The 16,759-nt window shown below is 46.0% G+C and overlaps 2 protein-coding genes across 2 annotated transcripts; both read right to left on the bottom strand.

The window, feature by feature from the left end:
• Nucleotides 1-8,199: 8,199 nt before the first annotated feature.
• Nucleotides 8,200-9,150, bottom strand: LOC101773318 (14 kDa proline-rich protein DC2.15-like). Its single transcript, XM_004976400.3, has one exon. It carries the CDS (start codon nt 9,026-9,028, stop codon nt 8,633-8,635), a length of 396 nt encoding a protein of 131 aa, XP_004976457.1. The 5' UTR covers nt 9,029-9,150; the 3' UTR covers nt 8,200-8,632.
• A 4,577-nt stretch (nt 9,151-13,727) lies between these two features.
• Nucleotides 13,728-14,466, bottom strand: LOC101772903 (14 kDa proline-rich protein DC2.15). Its single transcript, XM_004976399.2, has one exon. It carries the CDS (start codon nt 14,396-14,398, stop codon nt 14,009-14,011), a length of 390 nt encoding a protein of 129 aa, XP_004976456.1. The 5' UTR covers nt 14,399-14,466; the 3' UTR covers nt 13,728-14,008.
• Between the last annotated feature and the right edge of the window lie 2,293 nt (nt 14,467-16,759).

Here is a 16,759-nt window from a genome sequence, read left to right as displayed (position 1 = left end):
CAAATACTTTGCCCCAATATTATCACACCACAACTTTGCAACAAGTAATGTTTGAATCCACATAATTTCAGCAGTTGCATTTGCTGAAGCCTTATACTCAGCCTCTGTACTTGACCTTGATACTGTTGCTTATTTTCGAGCACTCCACGATACAAGATTAGGGCCAAGAAATACTGCAAAACCTCTAGTTGATCGCATATCATCAATACTACCAGCCCAATCTACATCAAAGAAACCACTAACAAACAAAGAATTTGACTTGCAAATCTTGAGCCCCATATTAGTTGTATGTTTCAAGTACCTCAAAATTCTTTTGACTGCTACCCAATGTTCTGTTGTAGGTGCATGTAAGAACGGCCACACTTTGTTTACTGAAAAAGAGATGTCAGGTCTGGTTAGAGTCAAGTACTGTAAAGCTCCTACTACACTTCTGTATTGTGTAGAGTCATTCGGCCCAAGTGAAGACCCTTCATGAACCGACAGCTTCTCACTTGTGGACAGGGGTGTAGCAACACGTTTACATGAGGTCATCCCAACACGACGCAAGATATCATTAGCATATTTTTCTTGTATCAGTACTATCCCATCATGAACTTTGCTCACCTCTATCCCATAATGTATATCACCTAGATCCTTTAATGCAAATTCCTTATTAAGATCCTATGGGAGCATGGCTATTGCTTCTGAGTTGAGCTTGCCACAATAATATCATCCGCATAAATAAGCAAAAATATAGTGATTGACCCTTTATTATAGAAGAACAAGGAAGTATCTGCTTTTGAAGACTTAAAACCAAGCTCTGTACTTAACCTAGAATACCAAGCCCTGGGAGCCTTCTTCGGACCATAAAGAGCCTTGTCTAGCTTGCACACATACTGAGGTTTGGACTTATCCTCATACCCAGGTGATTGCTTCATATATACTTCTTCTAAATAACCATGTAAGAAGGCATTTTGCACATCTAATTGATGAAGACTCCAACCTCTAAAGACAGCAATTGACAAAAAAAACTCAAATAGTAGCAGATTTAACAACAGGACTGAAAGTATTTTCATAGTCTATACCATACCTTTGCTTGAATCCTTTCGCAACTAGACACACTTTATACCTATCAAGAGTGCCGTCTGATTTTATTTAATCCACTTGCAATCTATGACGTTACATCCTTTCTGTGGAGGAACCAAGTGCCATGTTTTATTTTTAATCAAAGCCTCATATTCTATATCCATTGCATTTTTCTAGTTTTTATCATGCAAAGCTTCTGTTAAATCATGTGGTTCTCCTAAAGATGTAAAGCAACCATACTTACCTGTGCTATCAGTGTATACCTTCTCCTTGCGAATGCCACTTTGAAGTCATGTTCTTGGTCGTATCAATGTTGCATCCCCAGTTGTGCTTGTATTTGCATCAGAAACTCCAGCAGTAACTCTAGTCGCCGCAGGATTGGATGCAGACCCAGGCGTAGTAGAGGATCCGACCACACCTGGAGCAGAAGATCATGCGACAGTCAATGGTCCCCTCTCGCCCACAGCAGACCCCATGCGTGTGGCGCCGGGCGATTGGTGTGGAGGAGACCTTGCAGGGAGCGGCGCCTGGTCTGTCGATGTGGAAGGTGCAGGTTTATCAGGCGCAGGGCTTGCACGCAGAGGTAGATTCCCATGCGAACTCGAAGGAGGATTGCCTGATGGAGATTGACTCGGGATCAGCATCGGATCTCCTCTGGTTTCTGTGCAGTCGGTGTTGTTTGCAACACCATGATTTGCTGCTGTTTTTTGCCTGTTTTCAACAGAACTTTCAGTAGCATCTATAGATAAATTGTTAGGCAGTATATCAGGAGAATTAGACAAAGAACCATCTACATGTTCCGAACAACCTGTACTCGAGTTTAGATTAAGAAGAGATACAACAAGAAGGGAGATTTCAGAGGGTAAGCAAGCACCTGCATTCGGATGTAACTTTGAAAATGAAAACACTTGTTCATCAAAAGTAACATCTCTGGATATATAGATTTGTCCAGATGAGACATCTAGACATTTAAATCCCTTGTGATTTGATTGTATCCTAAGAACACACATTGCTTAGAGCAAAAATCAAGCTTGTGTTTGTTACAGGGCCGAAGATTTGGCCAACATGCACACCCGAAAATGCAAAAGAGGAGTAATCTGGTTTTTGTTTGAAGAGGAGCTCTAAGGGTGTAGAGTATTGGATAATTTTGCTTGGAATTCGGTTAATGAGATGCACGGCTGCAAGAAAGGCTTCGTCCCAGAATTTCAGAGGCATGGATGCATGAGAGAGCAAAGCTAGGCTGACTTCTACAATATGGCGATGTTTGCATTCTACAGACCCATTTTGCTGATGGGCATGGGACATGAAACGTGGTGAGTAATGTCAATTTTATCAAAAAAGGAGTGCAACCTTTGATATTCACCACCACAATCAGTTTGTACTGTGATTATTTTCTTATCAAACAATCTTTGAACTTGACATTTAAACTTGAGAAGATTTAAACTTGAGGTTTTGGAACTCATGAAATGTTTGAAAAACCTCAGATTTAAACTTGAGAAGATAGATCCAGGTATATTTGATATAATCATCGATGAAACTGACATAATAATATTTACCTCCAACAGAATTTAGTGCAGGGCCTCATACATCTAAATAAATGAGTTCCAAAGGATGACTAAAAAACTCGATGATCTAGAATAAGGAAACTGATGACTCTTTGCTCTTTGGCAAGCATCACAAACACACTGACTCACAAACTCAAGTGAATGAGGAAGATTATTTTTATTGATAACTCTAGTGACTATAGGATAAGATGGATGGCCTAAACGGCTATGCCATTGCTCAAAAGATGGCTTCACTGCTCCAAAAGCTTGCTTGATTGGCTGATTCGAAGGAAGGGGGTAGAGACCCTTGCGGCATGGCCCTCTAAGAAGTGTGCTCCTTGTGACCTGATCCTTGATTAAGAAATAATTAGGGTGAAATTCTAAAAAGGCTGAATTATCTCTAGCAAGACGATGAAGATTCTTTGCAGCTTTAGGTACGTGCAACACATTTTTAAGATGGAAATTACGAGTAGGTGTTGGAATAGTAGTATGACCAATGTATCTAATCTCCGTACCTGTGCCACTGGCTGTGTGGATCTTCTCCTGTCCTTGATATCTCTCACGTGTAGGAAGCTTCTCTAGATCACTTGTGACATGATCCGTAGCTCCCGTATCGGTGTACCAATTTGTGTCGATGTCGTAGGTGTGGTATGCCGCTGCAACAAGCTTTGGATCGGGCACATAGTTCTCATCGAACCGATGCTAGCACTTTGAAGCCTCATGCCCCTTCTTGTAGCAGACTTGGCACAAGGAGCATGAGTCTCCAGAGTTGTTGTTGAAGTCATGATGATTGTTGGGGCCACGCTGTTGTTGATGGTTCCCGCGGCCACGGTTGCCATTGCCTTGTCCACGAGGTGGACCACACCCGTGACCTCCTCCTCGTCCTCCACGGTTTGCCGAGTTCATAGAAGAACTCGACCCACCTTGCTGCAGTTCGAGCCTTGTTTCAAAGCTCAAAAGTTGTGAGTAAAATTCAGGGAGAGTAATGGGTTCTACCCTAGTTACAAGAGCCGGAAACTACAGGATTGTATTTTGGATCTAAACCATTGACAATGTGCACAATTAGTTCCTCATCATCTAATGGCTTTCCTGCAGCAGCCATGTCATCACCTATGGCTTTCATCTTCATGAAGTATTCGGAGATCATCATGGACTCCTTCTTGGTTGTGTGAGGACAAGACGAACGTTGATTACTCGTGCGCAAGTCTGTGACGTGAACAATTCTTGGATGGCCTTCTATGCTTCAGTTGCTGTCTTGGCGGTGGCGACTTGCGCCATGATGTCCTTGGACAAGGACGAGAACACAAAACCTAGGACTTGTTGGTCCTGAGCAAACCATTCTTCGTATGCTAGATTGGTGACTTGCACTGTCTTGTCGTCTTGCTTCTCGTCCACCTCGGCTGCAGGGGCGATGTACTTCCCGTTGATGTGCCCTTCAAGCCTCGCACCACGTATGGCAGCGAGGATCAGCGCTGCCCACATGGCATGATTCTGCCTGATGAGCTTCTCCGAGACCTGAACGCCGGAGAGGGGATTGGAGGTGGAAGAATTAGACGCCATAAATGGAATCTAGATTGTGATGGCTTTGATGACCATGTGCAATCTCAGAGGTGCTATGGAAGGCAGAAGCGCCTCACCCTATCTTGGGTTGTTGGCGTATGCGTGTTAATATTGTGCACGAAATAGCCTCATGCGTGGCTTACATATATAGGCTGGTAGAGCCAGCTAGAGATCTAAACTACAACAACTTACAGATAGATATCAAATAGAGCTAGTAGATCTCCCGGCCTCTTCACACCTTGTTTTGTTACAAACTTGATACACACATGTACAACTATATCTAAGGGGGTGTTTGGATACCCCCTGCTAAAGTTTAGCACCTATCACATATGATGTTTGGATGCTAATTAGGAGTATTAAATATAGGCAAATTATAAAACTAATTACACAGATGGAGTCTAATTCGCGAGACGAATCTATTAAGCCTAATTAGTCCCATTAATAAGGCTTAATATATTCGTCTCGCGCTTTCGAAAAAAAATAGATTCGTCTCGCGAATTAGCATAGGGATTCTGTAATTAGTTTTATAATTAGCTTATGTTTAGTCCTCCTAATTAGCCTCTGAATATCCAATGTGATACTGCTAAAGTTTAGCATCTAAGTATCAAACACACATTGTTCAACACAGACGACGCTGCGCCGGCGGAGATGGTCACGGCGGCCGGCGGGGCTCGTGTCGCGTTTGGAGAACATGCGGAGGGAGGGCGCGCGGCGAAGAAAGCGGGGGGAACGGCCGGTCGATCGGATCTACCGTGCCCACTGCCCAGCGTCGTTGGCCGCCCACGCCTTCTCGTGCCGCGGCCGGCGGTTTGGTCTTGGGGATCGGAATTGCGAGACCGGGGACCGACGACCTAGAGAGGGACGTGCGTGCCGCTGCCTGTCGCGTAACGTGCGCACCCGGCCGGGTTCCACGGTGTTAACTAGCCAGGCCATGGGCTTCTCGCAGCCCACGTATTGTGTTGGTCTCGGACTCCTCGCTTTTACTGGACCGAGGTAAACCCTGGCTGGGCTAGCCGTTGTTATCAAGATCTGCTGAATTCGGGCTTTAAACGATCACAACCATGGGCTGAAATCTATATTTTTTTTTTGTTTTATACTTCAAGGGGCTCACGCTAAGTCCATTTCCTTGCTCAGGACAAGAAAGCAGTTTACATCTCCAATTATCAGTTTATCACGCACATGCCATACAGCATGGCTCAAAATGAGTAAAAGCACTTAGGGATCAACAAGAGTAGAATTACAACTAGCAGTTCAGGTGGCCCCTCAAAAACAGGTCATCTCCTCCCTCTCCCTGGTCCTCCGTCTCCCCAGGCATGAGATTATCCGGTGCATCCTTCGTCAAGATGCCGCAGCCACCAGGGCGGATTCTCAAGATCATGGATCCATCCCCTGCCAGTCACCCCAGCATTCCTGTCATGCCTGGCTGCCAGCACCACCAACCTTGATGCCCGTAGGGTCGTAAAGCTCCAAGCCTCCAAGTGTCTGGTAGGATACAGTGTCGTCGGCCCCAACGGTCATGGGCATCATTCCATGCGGCTTTTGGTAGAGCTCCTGCTCCTCCCAAAATGGCTTCAGCTCCGCCTTTTTTGATGGAGTAGCTTCTCTAGTGGAATTGAAGTCGTTTTGCAAAACGTTTGGTAAAATGACTTCTCAATAGCAATATGGTAGCAATATGGGTAATTTTATGATCACTTAATGCTTGGAGAGGGAGGAGAAGCCGGTGAAACCGTTCTCCTCCTCTCTAGTGTAAGCCATTTTGCGGCTTTTCCCCGACTTCGACAGTGGAGCCGCTTTAAAATTATTTCTTTGGTGGAGAAAAAACACTTTGGTAAGCGCATGGACGTAACCTCTACTTTCTTCCTAATCTAACGTCGAGAATCATTCACGCGTTTCCATGCGTACGATATGTCACATCTTTCTTTCTCCACTGTCCGGCGGCGGTCAGGAACCATGCCGGCGGGCACGAACATGCAGCAATGCAGGTGCAGGGCCAGCCGGCCAGGCGCAGCAATCTGCTGTTTGCCATGGCGTCCCTACTCTCTACTGGCTACTGCAACGAACGCGATCACCGCAGGATGGACCGATGGGGGCTAACGGATGTCGTGTCGACACGGGCCTCACGGGCTTGGTGTGCCGTGCCTATCCAGTCACGCGCCAGCGTTGGGGCCGGGCACACCACCAAGCTGGTGCAGCTGTGGCAGTGGCGCAGTGCAAGCTACGCTATCCCGGCTTGGACAGTTGGACTGGCGGCTGGTAATCCGGAATTAACCTACCACCACGTAGTGCAATCAGCTGCAATGTCTGGGCCCGCCGGATCTCTCTGTCGTTGATGTACTCGTGGGCCATCCATAGTCACGGGCTGTGCAATTCTACATTTCCACTATGGGGATGGGCAAGTGTGGTCTTTCTTTAAAACAAAATTGATGTTAAAACTGCTAATATATCTATAGAAGATCATATAAATTTCAGCAAGGTGTTCTCTTTTTAAATTTTGTGTGTGCCAAGCTTTGCGTTAACTTACTTGTTCAGAAGCAATATAAATGTAGATTGCACAACTCTTCTTCCATCTTCAACATCTCAAGATTTCTCTCCTTCCTACCTGTTGTTACTCATGGCCGACAATCTCACCTGCCATGCTTGTTTGCTCTCTATGGTGACTTTCCCATTGTCCTGCCCACCTTCATTGTCTTCGCATCTCTGCATTGTCGGTCCATTGCCGTCAACCACCACTACATTACCCAATAGTCCATCATCTTCCACAGCTAGCGGTGATGAGGCGTCGTCCCCTTCCCGCACTGCACACCACCGCCGCTATCCGCTATCGACCTTCCCTCTATATCATTGCACTTCATGAGGTAAAAAAAAACACTCACCCAACCTTGAAAATCCTAAAGGTAGCTTCATAGGAGACTCACTGGATAGTTGTTAGAGTTAAAGACAAGAGCTCTTTTACAGTACACAATACTACTACTTAGTATAATATAGTATATAAGATCTAACTGTTAATTATTATGGATAATTTAGTAATTATTTCATTATAAAAAGTAATATTCCAAATGGAATGGTCTTTTAAACTTTATGCTAGTGTCAAAAATGAAATTATAGTGATGCCATTTGGGTTCTTTTACCATGATACCCTTGTACTAATCATGTATACTACCCATACTACAAGTGAAGGTTTCAGCAGTATACAATTAATCTTGACCGTTTTGTGTTTTTATACTAGTCCTTTTCGAACACTAGTATAGCCTAGTATTGTGTACCGTAAAAAAGCTCTAGAGACAAAGCTCCGTGCATGAATTGTATTGTCACTCAATTGGCCCCAAAAAATTTATGTTCTAGATCCTTCCAAATTACTTGAGCAACATTTAGCTTTTCCAAAGAAAAAGAGAGGTTGTTAGGCCATGGGCTCAATTAATCATGACTTCATGAGAAAATACCAACCTTGTGTGTGTTAGGCTATCTCGGCCTCTAGTGAGGCTTTCTTCTAGATCTATATTGACAATACGCGCTTCATCTTCGATGAGTCTAGGTTTAGTTTTTATCAAAGATCGGCTATAGAGGGATGGGATCGACCTTGGAGACATGACCCTATGTGGTTGTTTACCACCTCAATCATATCATGGATGTGTGGAATAGGTGCGCCTATCTAGTTCTTTGCAAGCATACCTTCAATGTGTCGTGGTACGAGATTCTTGCTGTGGAAGATCTGGCCACTATGGGGTAGAATAGAACGGTAACAAGAAATCATCAGAGGCGAGATAGAAGACAGTGGTGAAAGCATCGGGGTGGTAACGCTAATATGGTGCTGTGCACAAGTGTGGTTAATTAAGGCGTCTTATCAAAAGGGAGAGAAAAACGGAGGGGGCTAGGTGCATGCTATGGTTGACTTTGTCTATCTAACATATGGATGCTAAGTGAGATGTTTGACAGAGATCCAAGGGTTAAAAAACTTGATGTTTGGGAAGAAAAAAAAATCACATGATATAATACGATCTGACAGAGTTGCACCAGGAATGAAAAAAGATCATGAGAGAGTAACAAAATGGCTTTATTTATTCTCCCTCCAAAAGAGAAGGGAACAATTAACAAATGGAATAAGTATTACAAGTAGTACTTCAAGTGCTTGATTTTACATACACGATATATATAAATAATTCCCAACAGATTACATGATTCATAAATATAAAAAACTAGAAGCAACACTCCCCTTGTTCAGCTCAAGCTAGGAGATGCATGCCTCTTACGAACAAATGCAAAAACGAGAAAGGAATTTCGTCAAGAGAGACACAATACACACACAAACTGACAAGCATTTGGCCGAAACGGTTCTAGGTTGCAGAACCGAAGTTGCACAAATGAGACACAGAAGAGAGTTCACACCAAACAGTGTGTGCCATGCAGGTGCGTGCTTACGCTACGGACGCGAGAGGCTACGACCCACGAGCGTGTAGCCGCGGAGTTTACGCGCAGGTGTAACCTTTGGGCACGCACTTGCCACAGTAGTTGATGAGGGCGCTGAGCTTGATAGGGATGTCGATGACGGCGCCGAGCACGTTGGCCTTGATGGCCGTGCAGAGGCAGACGGCGGCCTCGAAGTCGGCGAGGCCGCCGATGAGGCTGCAGCACGGCTCGGCGGGCACCTTACCGACCTCGCCTTTGACGAGGCCGTCCACGTTGGCGCACACGCCGAACTTGAGCGCGTTCACCGGGCACTTGCCGCTGGATGGGGGTGGGGAAGAAGGGGGCGGCGGCGGCGGCACGACCGGGGGCGTCGGGGTCGGGCAGCTGCCGCAGGCGTTGGCCACCGTGAATAGGAGGAGGTTGAGGGCCAAGAAGAGGACGGCCTTGGATGCCATGGCTTACGCGCGCCTTAATTAGGTTGTAAGCTCCGTTGATCAGTAGCACGTAGACAAGAACTGGGCAGCAGCAAGCGACTGCTAGTGCTAGCTAGTGAGATGGGATGGTTTAGGGAGAAGAGCATATTGGTATTTATATATAAAATCAGAACCCAGACACATTTTTGACGTGAGTTTTTTTGAGCGATGCTACCTGAGGAGTAGGTTGGGTTTTCCTTGAATCACACGGGCACAGTGTTTATTCACCGACAAGCTTTCAGTAGGGATGACGCAACTATTTTTTATACACAGAGTTACTCCTTTTTTTTTACAGTCCGTGAAGAGGTATCAAGAGGTAAAAACTACTCCTTCTTTCCAAAATAAGTGTCGTTTTAGCATTCAAATTTTTCACGCAAAGAGTGTACTTTTAGCTTCATCCAATTAAAACAACATTCACAACAATAGAAAAGAATATATGGATAAGCATGTAGAACCAATCAAATAGCTAAGTGATGCTATTTTTCCGGTTCCAATGCATGCACATTTATTCAACATCTAGAAAACTAAACAGACAACATGACTTTCAATAACAACCAATACGAGTAATTAGGGGCAATATGGTCATTTGTTATGCCTACTATATTGTGTCTAAAATTTTCTAAAAGGGCATGGTTTGCGGAGCGGAGGGAGTCATTATTACCTTAAATTAGTACCTCAAGTAATAAGGTCATTCTCAATGTAAAGTTTTATGTTTATATTTCTAAGAGTGCCACGTAAGCAAAAGTGCATTTAGTTTGTAGATGAAATATCTCATACAATACATTATTTCATCTTTTGTTATTTCTAAGGTTACATGCAAGATACAAGCATTTTGGAAACCGTGTACACATGGTTTCATCCTCATGAAACCACTTTCTTCTCTCACCTTATAAATAAGGTGTCATATCATCAATTGCCTACATGGCATCTTATTTATTATCCATGACACTCCTGTCGAGAATGGCATAGATTTGTACTTCCGATATTATTTATTTTTTCTTTGAGACCAAATCTTAAGGATTTTTAATCTAAAAAAGTCAGAGGGTTTCTCTGAAAGGTCTATGAGGTTTAAGTAAAAAGTACGTGGAAATTAGACCACCACTCAAAAAGCGCCCAGTTCCTGGCCCACTAATCCAAGGCAACAACAAATACAGTTGGGCCATCCCTCCTCAAATTGCTAGCCCAAAGGATAATGAATGCTCCGATCCATTCCGTTTGTAAGTTGCATGCTGTATGCATCTCTCTTACAATACTTGGCTCTCACGCCTGTCGTTGTGTTAGGTTCTAGGCAGTAGGCACACACAGTACTGGAGAATGTTCCATAGCTCATAAGTGTTTGAGATGGAGCACAAAAATAAGATAAACAAAGTGATACTTGTATCATCGATATATACTCGAAAAAGATATATTTCCAACAAAATTTGATGGCTTCTTCCGTCACTAATTAGTTTTGCAATTTCCTCGCCGAATGTGACAATATATGCATACCCCAACAGTACTTCATTGTAGATTGTACTGGGCTGGGCAAAGCGGATAGCTGCACATGCACAGGCAGCACAGCTATCTCTTACCTCTAGAATACGTAGTACAAACGATCGACATGCAGTGCAGGCAGACAGGCAGTGAACCACGCTGTGTAATCATCCGTGCATGACTAAACTCTAATTGCGGTTGGCATTTCTGACCACTCGGTCTTTTCCCTCGCTTCAAGAGTCAGGACGGTCGGCAGAGAGAGAGAACCCCATGTGGAGGTGCCGAGGTGGTGGCCGAGGGGGGTACGGTGCTTAAGCTGGCGGGAATGTCGTGGTAAGCAAAAGCTGAGAGGATGGTTTGGAAGCTACTTCCTCCGTCCTTCCGTCCCGCAAAGAGTGTCTATTTAGATTCTAAAATTTGTCCTACAAAGAGTGTTCTTTTACCTCATAGTAAACATCATCTAATTAAAGCAACACTTACACTAATAAAGAAAACATAACATCATCTAATTAAAGCAACACTTACATCAATAAAGAAAAATATATGGAGAAACACATAGAGCCAATCAAATGATCGATTAACGTTATTTCTCTGGTTCCAATGCACATGCATTTATTCAGAATTCAAAAAACTAAAATCACCAATTAACATTAGTTATTAGAGGCAACATAGACATTTCTTATTACTACTAATGTGTCTGAAATTTTCTAAATGTACACTTTTCGTGGGATGGAGGGAGTAGCCCTGATCGTGGGGGCCGACGCGTCGCCATCATCTCGCCCTCCCCTGGCTGGGGCACACATCAACGTCGCCGCCCAGCTGGATCGTATCGTCGCTCCTCTCGCTGCTCACCGCACCACGGCAGCAGCGAGAGCGCTGGCGCTCGATCGCGGTGGGGGCGCGCGCGCGCGCTCGGCTGGCGAGGTCACGGGCCGCACAGCGCGATCGAGCGAATGAACAAACCAGCGTGCGCCAGATCGAGGAGGGTCTAGCTGTTGCGGGCTTGCGGCAGTTGCGCATATACCACAGTGATCTCGTGAAGATCCGGCCGGCTGGTTTGGCTCATGTTGCCGTGGGGCTCGTTCCAGACTTCCAGTCCAACTCGACTGACTGCTGTGACTGCATGCGAGGCAGTAAATACAAAACCAACGGCGAGAATGCTCCGCAGGCGTTCTCGTCCCCCCGGGCCCGGCGCGCAACCTCAACCGCGGCATCCGATACGCTCCCAATCTAGGCGATCAGAAGCCATTGGATTCGGCAGTTGACGCGTCCCAGTCCCGTCAGGGTTACCTACCGACCTACAGCTCCCAGCTGGTCCTGGTTGGCACTCCTTTTGTTCTCATGTTCTGCACCGTGCTCTACTCGAACTGCTACTACGAGAACCGGTGTACGCGCGCGCGCCAGTACACCACACCACGCGTACGTACGAGATCTGAAATATCTGGCCTGATTGGAGCCTCCGGCGTCGCATGCGGCGTCGTTGGTTTCTCCGGCCGTGTCCAGACCGGCGGTCACGGGCCGCTGGACGTACGTACGCAGCGCAACCACCGAGATGGGTTGGTATGGCATACGGTGTACTGATGTACTCCACGCGTGGGGTTCATGATCGGCAGCGATTCGCAAGTAGAAGAACGTGTTTCGACAGGTCAACAATTACCCTGGGAACAGAACAAAGACCAGATCTGGATCTAGCTAGCTGCTAGCCTCCTCCATTATCCGATCGGGGCGGCTAAGAGCAAATACATTGCCACACCTCATTAGTCTCAAAGGTCGTACCTCATGCAGTGTCACGTAGGATTTTTGCTAATGTGGAGGAGAGAGAGTGAGGAGAGAGAAGAAGATCGTTGTTTCGCGAAACAACCGCCTCATAGGTTTGATTTTAGGACTATCGGACGACTACTCTACCATTGTACGAGTTGTGGTTGCCATGCAACTCATAATATTTTTTTTCTATGCATAAATTAAGGAAATAAAATTACTATGAGACAATTTAAAAAAATAACCTATTGTACATATTATTTGTTAAGTCGTCTCAAGATTACGTGTTAATGTATGAAATCGCCTATTAGACCACACAAATCTGAACCGGTCTTATCGCGTCTTCGTCAAAACAGCGGGCGAGTGCGGAGTCGCAGGGACGGAATGATCGGCCATGCAACCCGCCTGCGATCTGCTGGCAACCGATACGTGATTCTGCTTGGTGCCTATGCTGCGCCTGGGAGTTTCAGAGTTCAGTGCTACATCAGCTTCTCCGATCCCTTGCTTAGCTGCCTCTTACGACCAAGGCATTTATTCGATGATCAGTCAACCGATAGTTGCAGATAGGAGTTTGGATGAACTTCGGACTCCCGAGGGCCGAGGCCGGAGCTTCATGAAACCAAAACGATCGATTCAGACAGTTGATCGGCGGATCTAACTCGAACATGCCACCACATTACAGTATCTGTTAACGTGAATGAAACTAATAGCAAGGCAATCGAAGCTTGAGCCTGACTGATGTCATGGATGGGCGCAGCAACCTGGGAGTGATCCTTGGCCGCAAAGTGAATTTTCCACACCAACGAGAGAGGCGATTATCATGAGGCTGTATGGAAGAGCTGGGACGAAGCGAAACTGCATGCCTGATGGCAGTTGCCTCTGCAATCTCTGGTTCAGTGATCCTAGCGACCCCTCGCCTGCATGTAGCTAGGAAATTAACGCTGTGGTCTCTGTCAGTGATCACCAAACCAATACCCATGCGATTTGATTCTGCAGAAATGGCTGCATTAACATTCACCTATAAGGCTATAATCCATTCATCTAGAGTTGGAGCCCCATATTTTAGGCTTTGAAGGGTGATCACACCAATTGGATGGAGTCGTCAGTCTTTGGGTGCATACAAATGCAGCCTGCCAATTCAATTACAAGAGCAGCACCGCGCGCGGCGCCACAAAGTCACGAAGACCATCTCCACAATCCAACACAGGCCTCAACCCAACTCCGATACCACAGGCCCATCGTTCGTACCACGCGCGTTCGCCCATGTGCTCTCTGTAGGCCGCAGGCCCAGAAAAATAGAGAACCGCGTGCTACCGGCAAAAAGGTCAGGCCGCCAAGGACCTTGCTCGGATCAGTGTCACGTTCAGTTAGGCCTTTTCAGACTTCAGAATGCAGTTCAGAGAGTACAGGTCTTTTGTACTCCGTCAATAGAACGGTACAATCAGGAAAATAGTGAAGCACTGAACAGACAAACTTTATTCATGCGTTCTGAATACAAAACCAATAAATCCAGACCCAGGCATGTACTGGTGCAGGAAAAGAAATAAGCAACAAATTAAAGCAAAGGTGATCAAACGAGGCGTACGCATTTGCCACTGCATGCATGGAAGCACGTCCAGTCAGTCATGCATGCAGACCAGCTAGCTCGTACTCAAACCAAATAAACCTGAATTCAAACGTCAAGACATCCGATCCGCATACATCGCGATTCTCGAGCACGCGGTAGAATGCTTAGAGGCACTTGAACCCGGTGGGCACGGTCTTGCCGCAGTGGTTGAGGATGAGGCTGACGTCGATTGGCAGGTTGAGGTTGATGCCGAGGATGTTGCCCTTGATGGCGGTGCAGAGGCACACGGCGGCCTGGAGGTCGACGAGACCTTCCAGCAGCGGGCAGCAGGGCTCGGTGGGCGGCACGCCGATCTTGGCCTTGATGAGGCCCAGCACGTTGGCGCACACGCCAAGCTTCAGCGCGTCGCGGGGGCACTTGCCGAACGAGGCCGGCGTTGGGGTAGGCGTCGACGGGGTCGACGGCGTTGGGCAGCTGCCACCGCAGGCGCTGGCCATGGCGAACACGGCCAGGTTGACGGCGAGGAACAGTGCGATCGAGGCCTTGCCTGCCATTTTTGCTACACGGAAAGTAATTACTGGAACACAGGCGCACAAAGCAGAAACAAAATTAACTTGATCGCTAAGTGCCTGTGATGGTTTATGGTGTCCCCCGCTCGCTGCATTTATAGGAGGAAGAGTGGTGCAATGCTGATTAGTTGGTGGTTTGCTAACGGTTCCCGTGACCATGAATGCATGTGACTGTGATGAGATGGGTGATCTGGATTTGTTTCAGATATAATGCCGGACAGTACTAGCGATCAACATTGCTGCATTGGTTGATGCCTGTTGACGTTTGTTCTCGCTCCATGGTGGATCATAGTTTAGTTTAGTAACTTGGCATATGGGCTGGCTGTTTTGTACCTTGTAACATGCGCAAATGCCAAGGAAATGGTTTTAAGAATGTTGTGTTGATCAGCAGTGGCGGACCTAGCATTAGAATATAGGGGTTTTCTTCTTCCTTCACTTTCTTCTCCCTTCTTTCTCCTTTGGGAGAGGTAGGGGGGCTTGAGCCCCCTTGCACCACCCGGATCCACCCTTGTTGATCACGGAGGACAATAGAGGTATGAGACGAAAGACACCCGAACTATATTGCTCGATACTTATTAAAGAAAATCATGCATGACTTTTCTGTTTAATATATTTGGTCATGTAAGTTCAGAGCTCCTCGAGCTTAGCGGTTCATTCTGGGTAACAAAGCTAAGTTTTGCAAGGTAGGTGTCCTTAAGTTTTGCACTAAAAGGAACATGACACCTATCTTTTGAGTTGGTTTTGTGAAATGATCATGTAGGCTTGATGCTGGAACAACATTGTATGTTGTTAAGTTGTTGCCTTGCCAATTACGCTTAGCTAAGTTATTTTTTTCGTCAACGCCCCCTCCCCCCTCATAAATACTACAAAAAATTAACCTTTCGGGTATCCATAAATATTTGTTTGGACATGCACATGCATCATGGCTAGAGAACTGTCCAGTAGGCTGTAAGGTTTAGAACATTGTATTAGCAACACGTGGACATAGATTGTTTCGTACTGCTAATTTATTGCCTAAGAGATCTCTATGCCACGAAAATATTGGTGGGTTACGAGCACTATATCAGCAATACGTGGTCTATGCCACCAAATATTGGTGGGTTACGAGCTTAAACTTGTGCTATAGTACGTTGTTTGTGTCAAGCTATGTTATATAGATAAGGATAGTACAAGGATAGTACTGATCCAGAGTTACATTATCCAGCTGTCGACCATACATCTATGAGCCTACCGGGAAGCTTGGATAGTCCTACAATACCGGACTGTACACGAAGACGTATCAGACACAAAGACTAGGTGCAGGACGTCGTAGTCTACGTGGCGGATAAGAACTAGTCAAGGATTAGGAAACTACTCGTAGCAATTTAGAGTAGGACTCGCTAGTCAAAACCAACTAGTACTCTTGTACAGCAACCAACCTGTAACCCTGCCCCCGCCAATGGGCAATATAAGGCGAGGCAAGGCCCCTCTCCAAACATCTGATCAATCAATATAATCCAACCAACACACATGACGTAGGGTATTACGCAGCATAAGCAACCCGAACTTGTCTAAATCGTGTGTTCGAGTTCACTTTCAAGTTCCTGGTCTTCGACGAGCCCCACCACAAAACACTACCTCGGGTACCCCCTCGGTAGATTGCTGGATCTAAGCACCAACAGTTGACGCGTCAGGTAGAGGTGATCGTCGAGATCATTAACCGAGCTTGAAGGACCTCATCATCAAGATCAATCTACTCAACAAGAAGCAAGTCACCGAGTTGGAGTTCCGAGCAGACAAATCTACGTCGAGACAGAATTGACGCGCTCCGTGTTCCAATCGAAGACTGAGTCGGTTTCCGCCGCAGGCTGCTGCATACGGCTCGTCGATCAAGTCACACGAAGATTGAGGCAAATAATCAAGTCGCCGACGACTACTTCGACTACTCATCTCAACTAGAAAAGTAGTTGAGGATGGTCTACTTCAACTACTCGTCTCGACTAGAAAACTAGTCGAGGGCGGGTTCCATACAATCAATAACTAGTCGGAATCGACTCCGACTAGTCGGCTTCATCAACAATCGACAACCTGGACATCAGTAATCGCGCTCTCTTTTTGTCATAATGCCGACTACTTATTTTAAATGTCTTCTCTTAGTGGTTGCCGATATCCTTAAATAGAACACGCCTTAATCCGTGATAGCTTTGAATCTTCTGTCATGCCTAAACGGTAGGGCACGAGACAAAGATCTCCGTAGCAGCAGCGCCAATACGCGTACAAGAGACAAAGATCTCACACACGTAATGGCAATGGCTAAACAGGGACTGAGAGCCTAAACGTAATAGGCTAACTACTCGGGAGAAATAT

Source organism: Setaria italica, chromosome VII, assembly GCF_000263155.2.
Source record: "Setaria italica strain Yugu1 chromosome VII, Setaria_italica_v2.0, whole genome shotgun sequence".
In the NCBI taxonomy this organism is placed as follows: domain Eukaryota; kingdom Viridiplantae; phylum Streptophyta; class Magnoliopsida; order Poales; family Poaceae; genus Setaria; species Setaria italica.
This window is presented reverse-complemented; position numbering and strand designations above follow the sequence as displayed.

Excerpts from the sequence above, each read along its gene's own strand:
- LOC101773318 (XM_004976400.3), bottom strand. The coding sequence starts at position 9,028 with ATGGCATCCAAGGCCGTCCTCTTCTTGGCCCTCAACCTCCTCCTATTC.
- LOC101772903 (XM_004976399.2), bottom strand. The coding sequence starts at position 14,398 with ATGGCAGGCAAGGCCTCGATCGCACTGTTCCTCGCCGTCAACCTGGCC.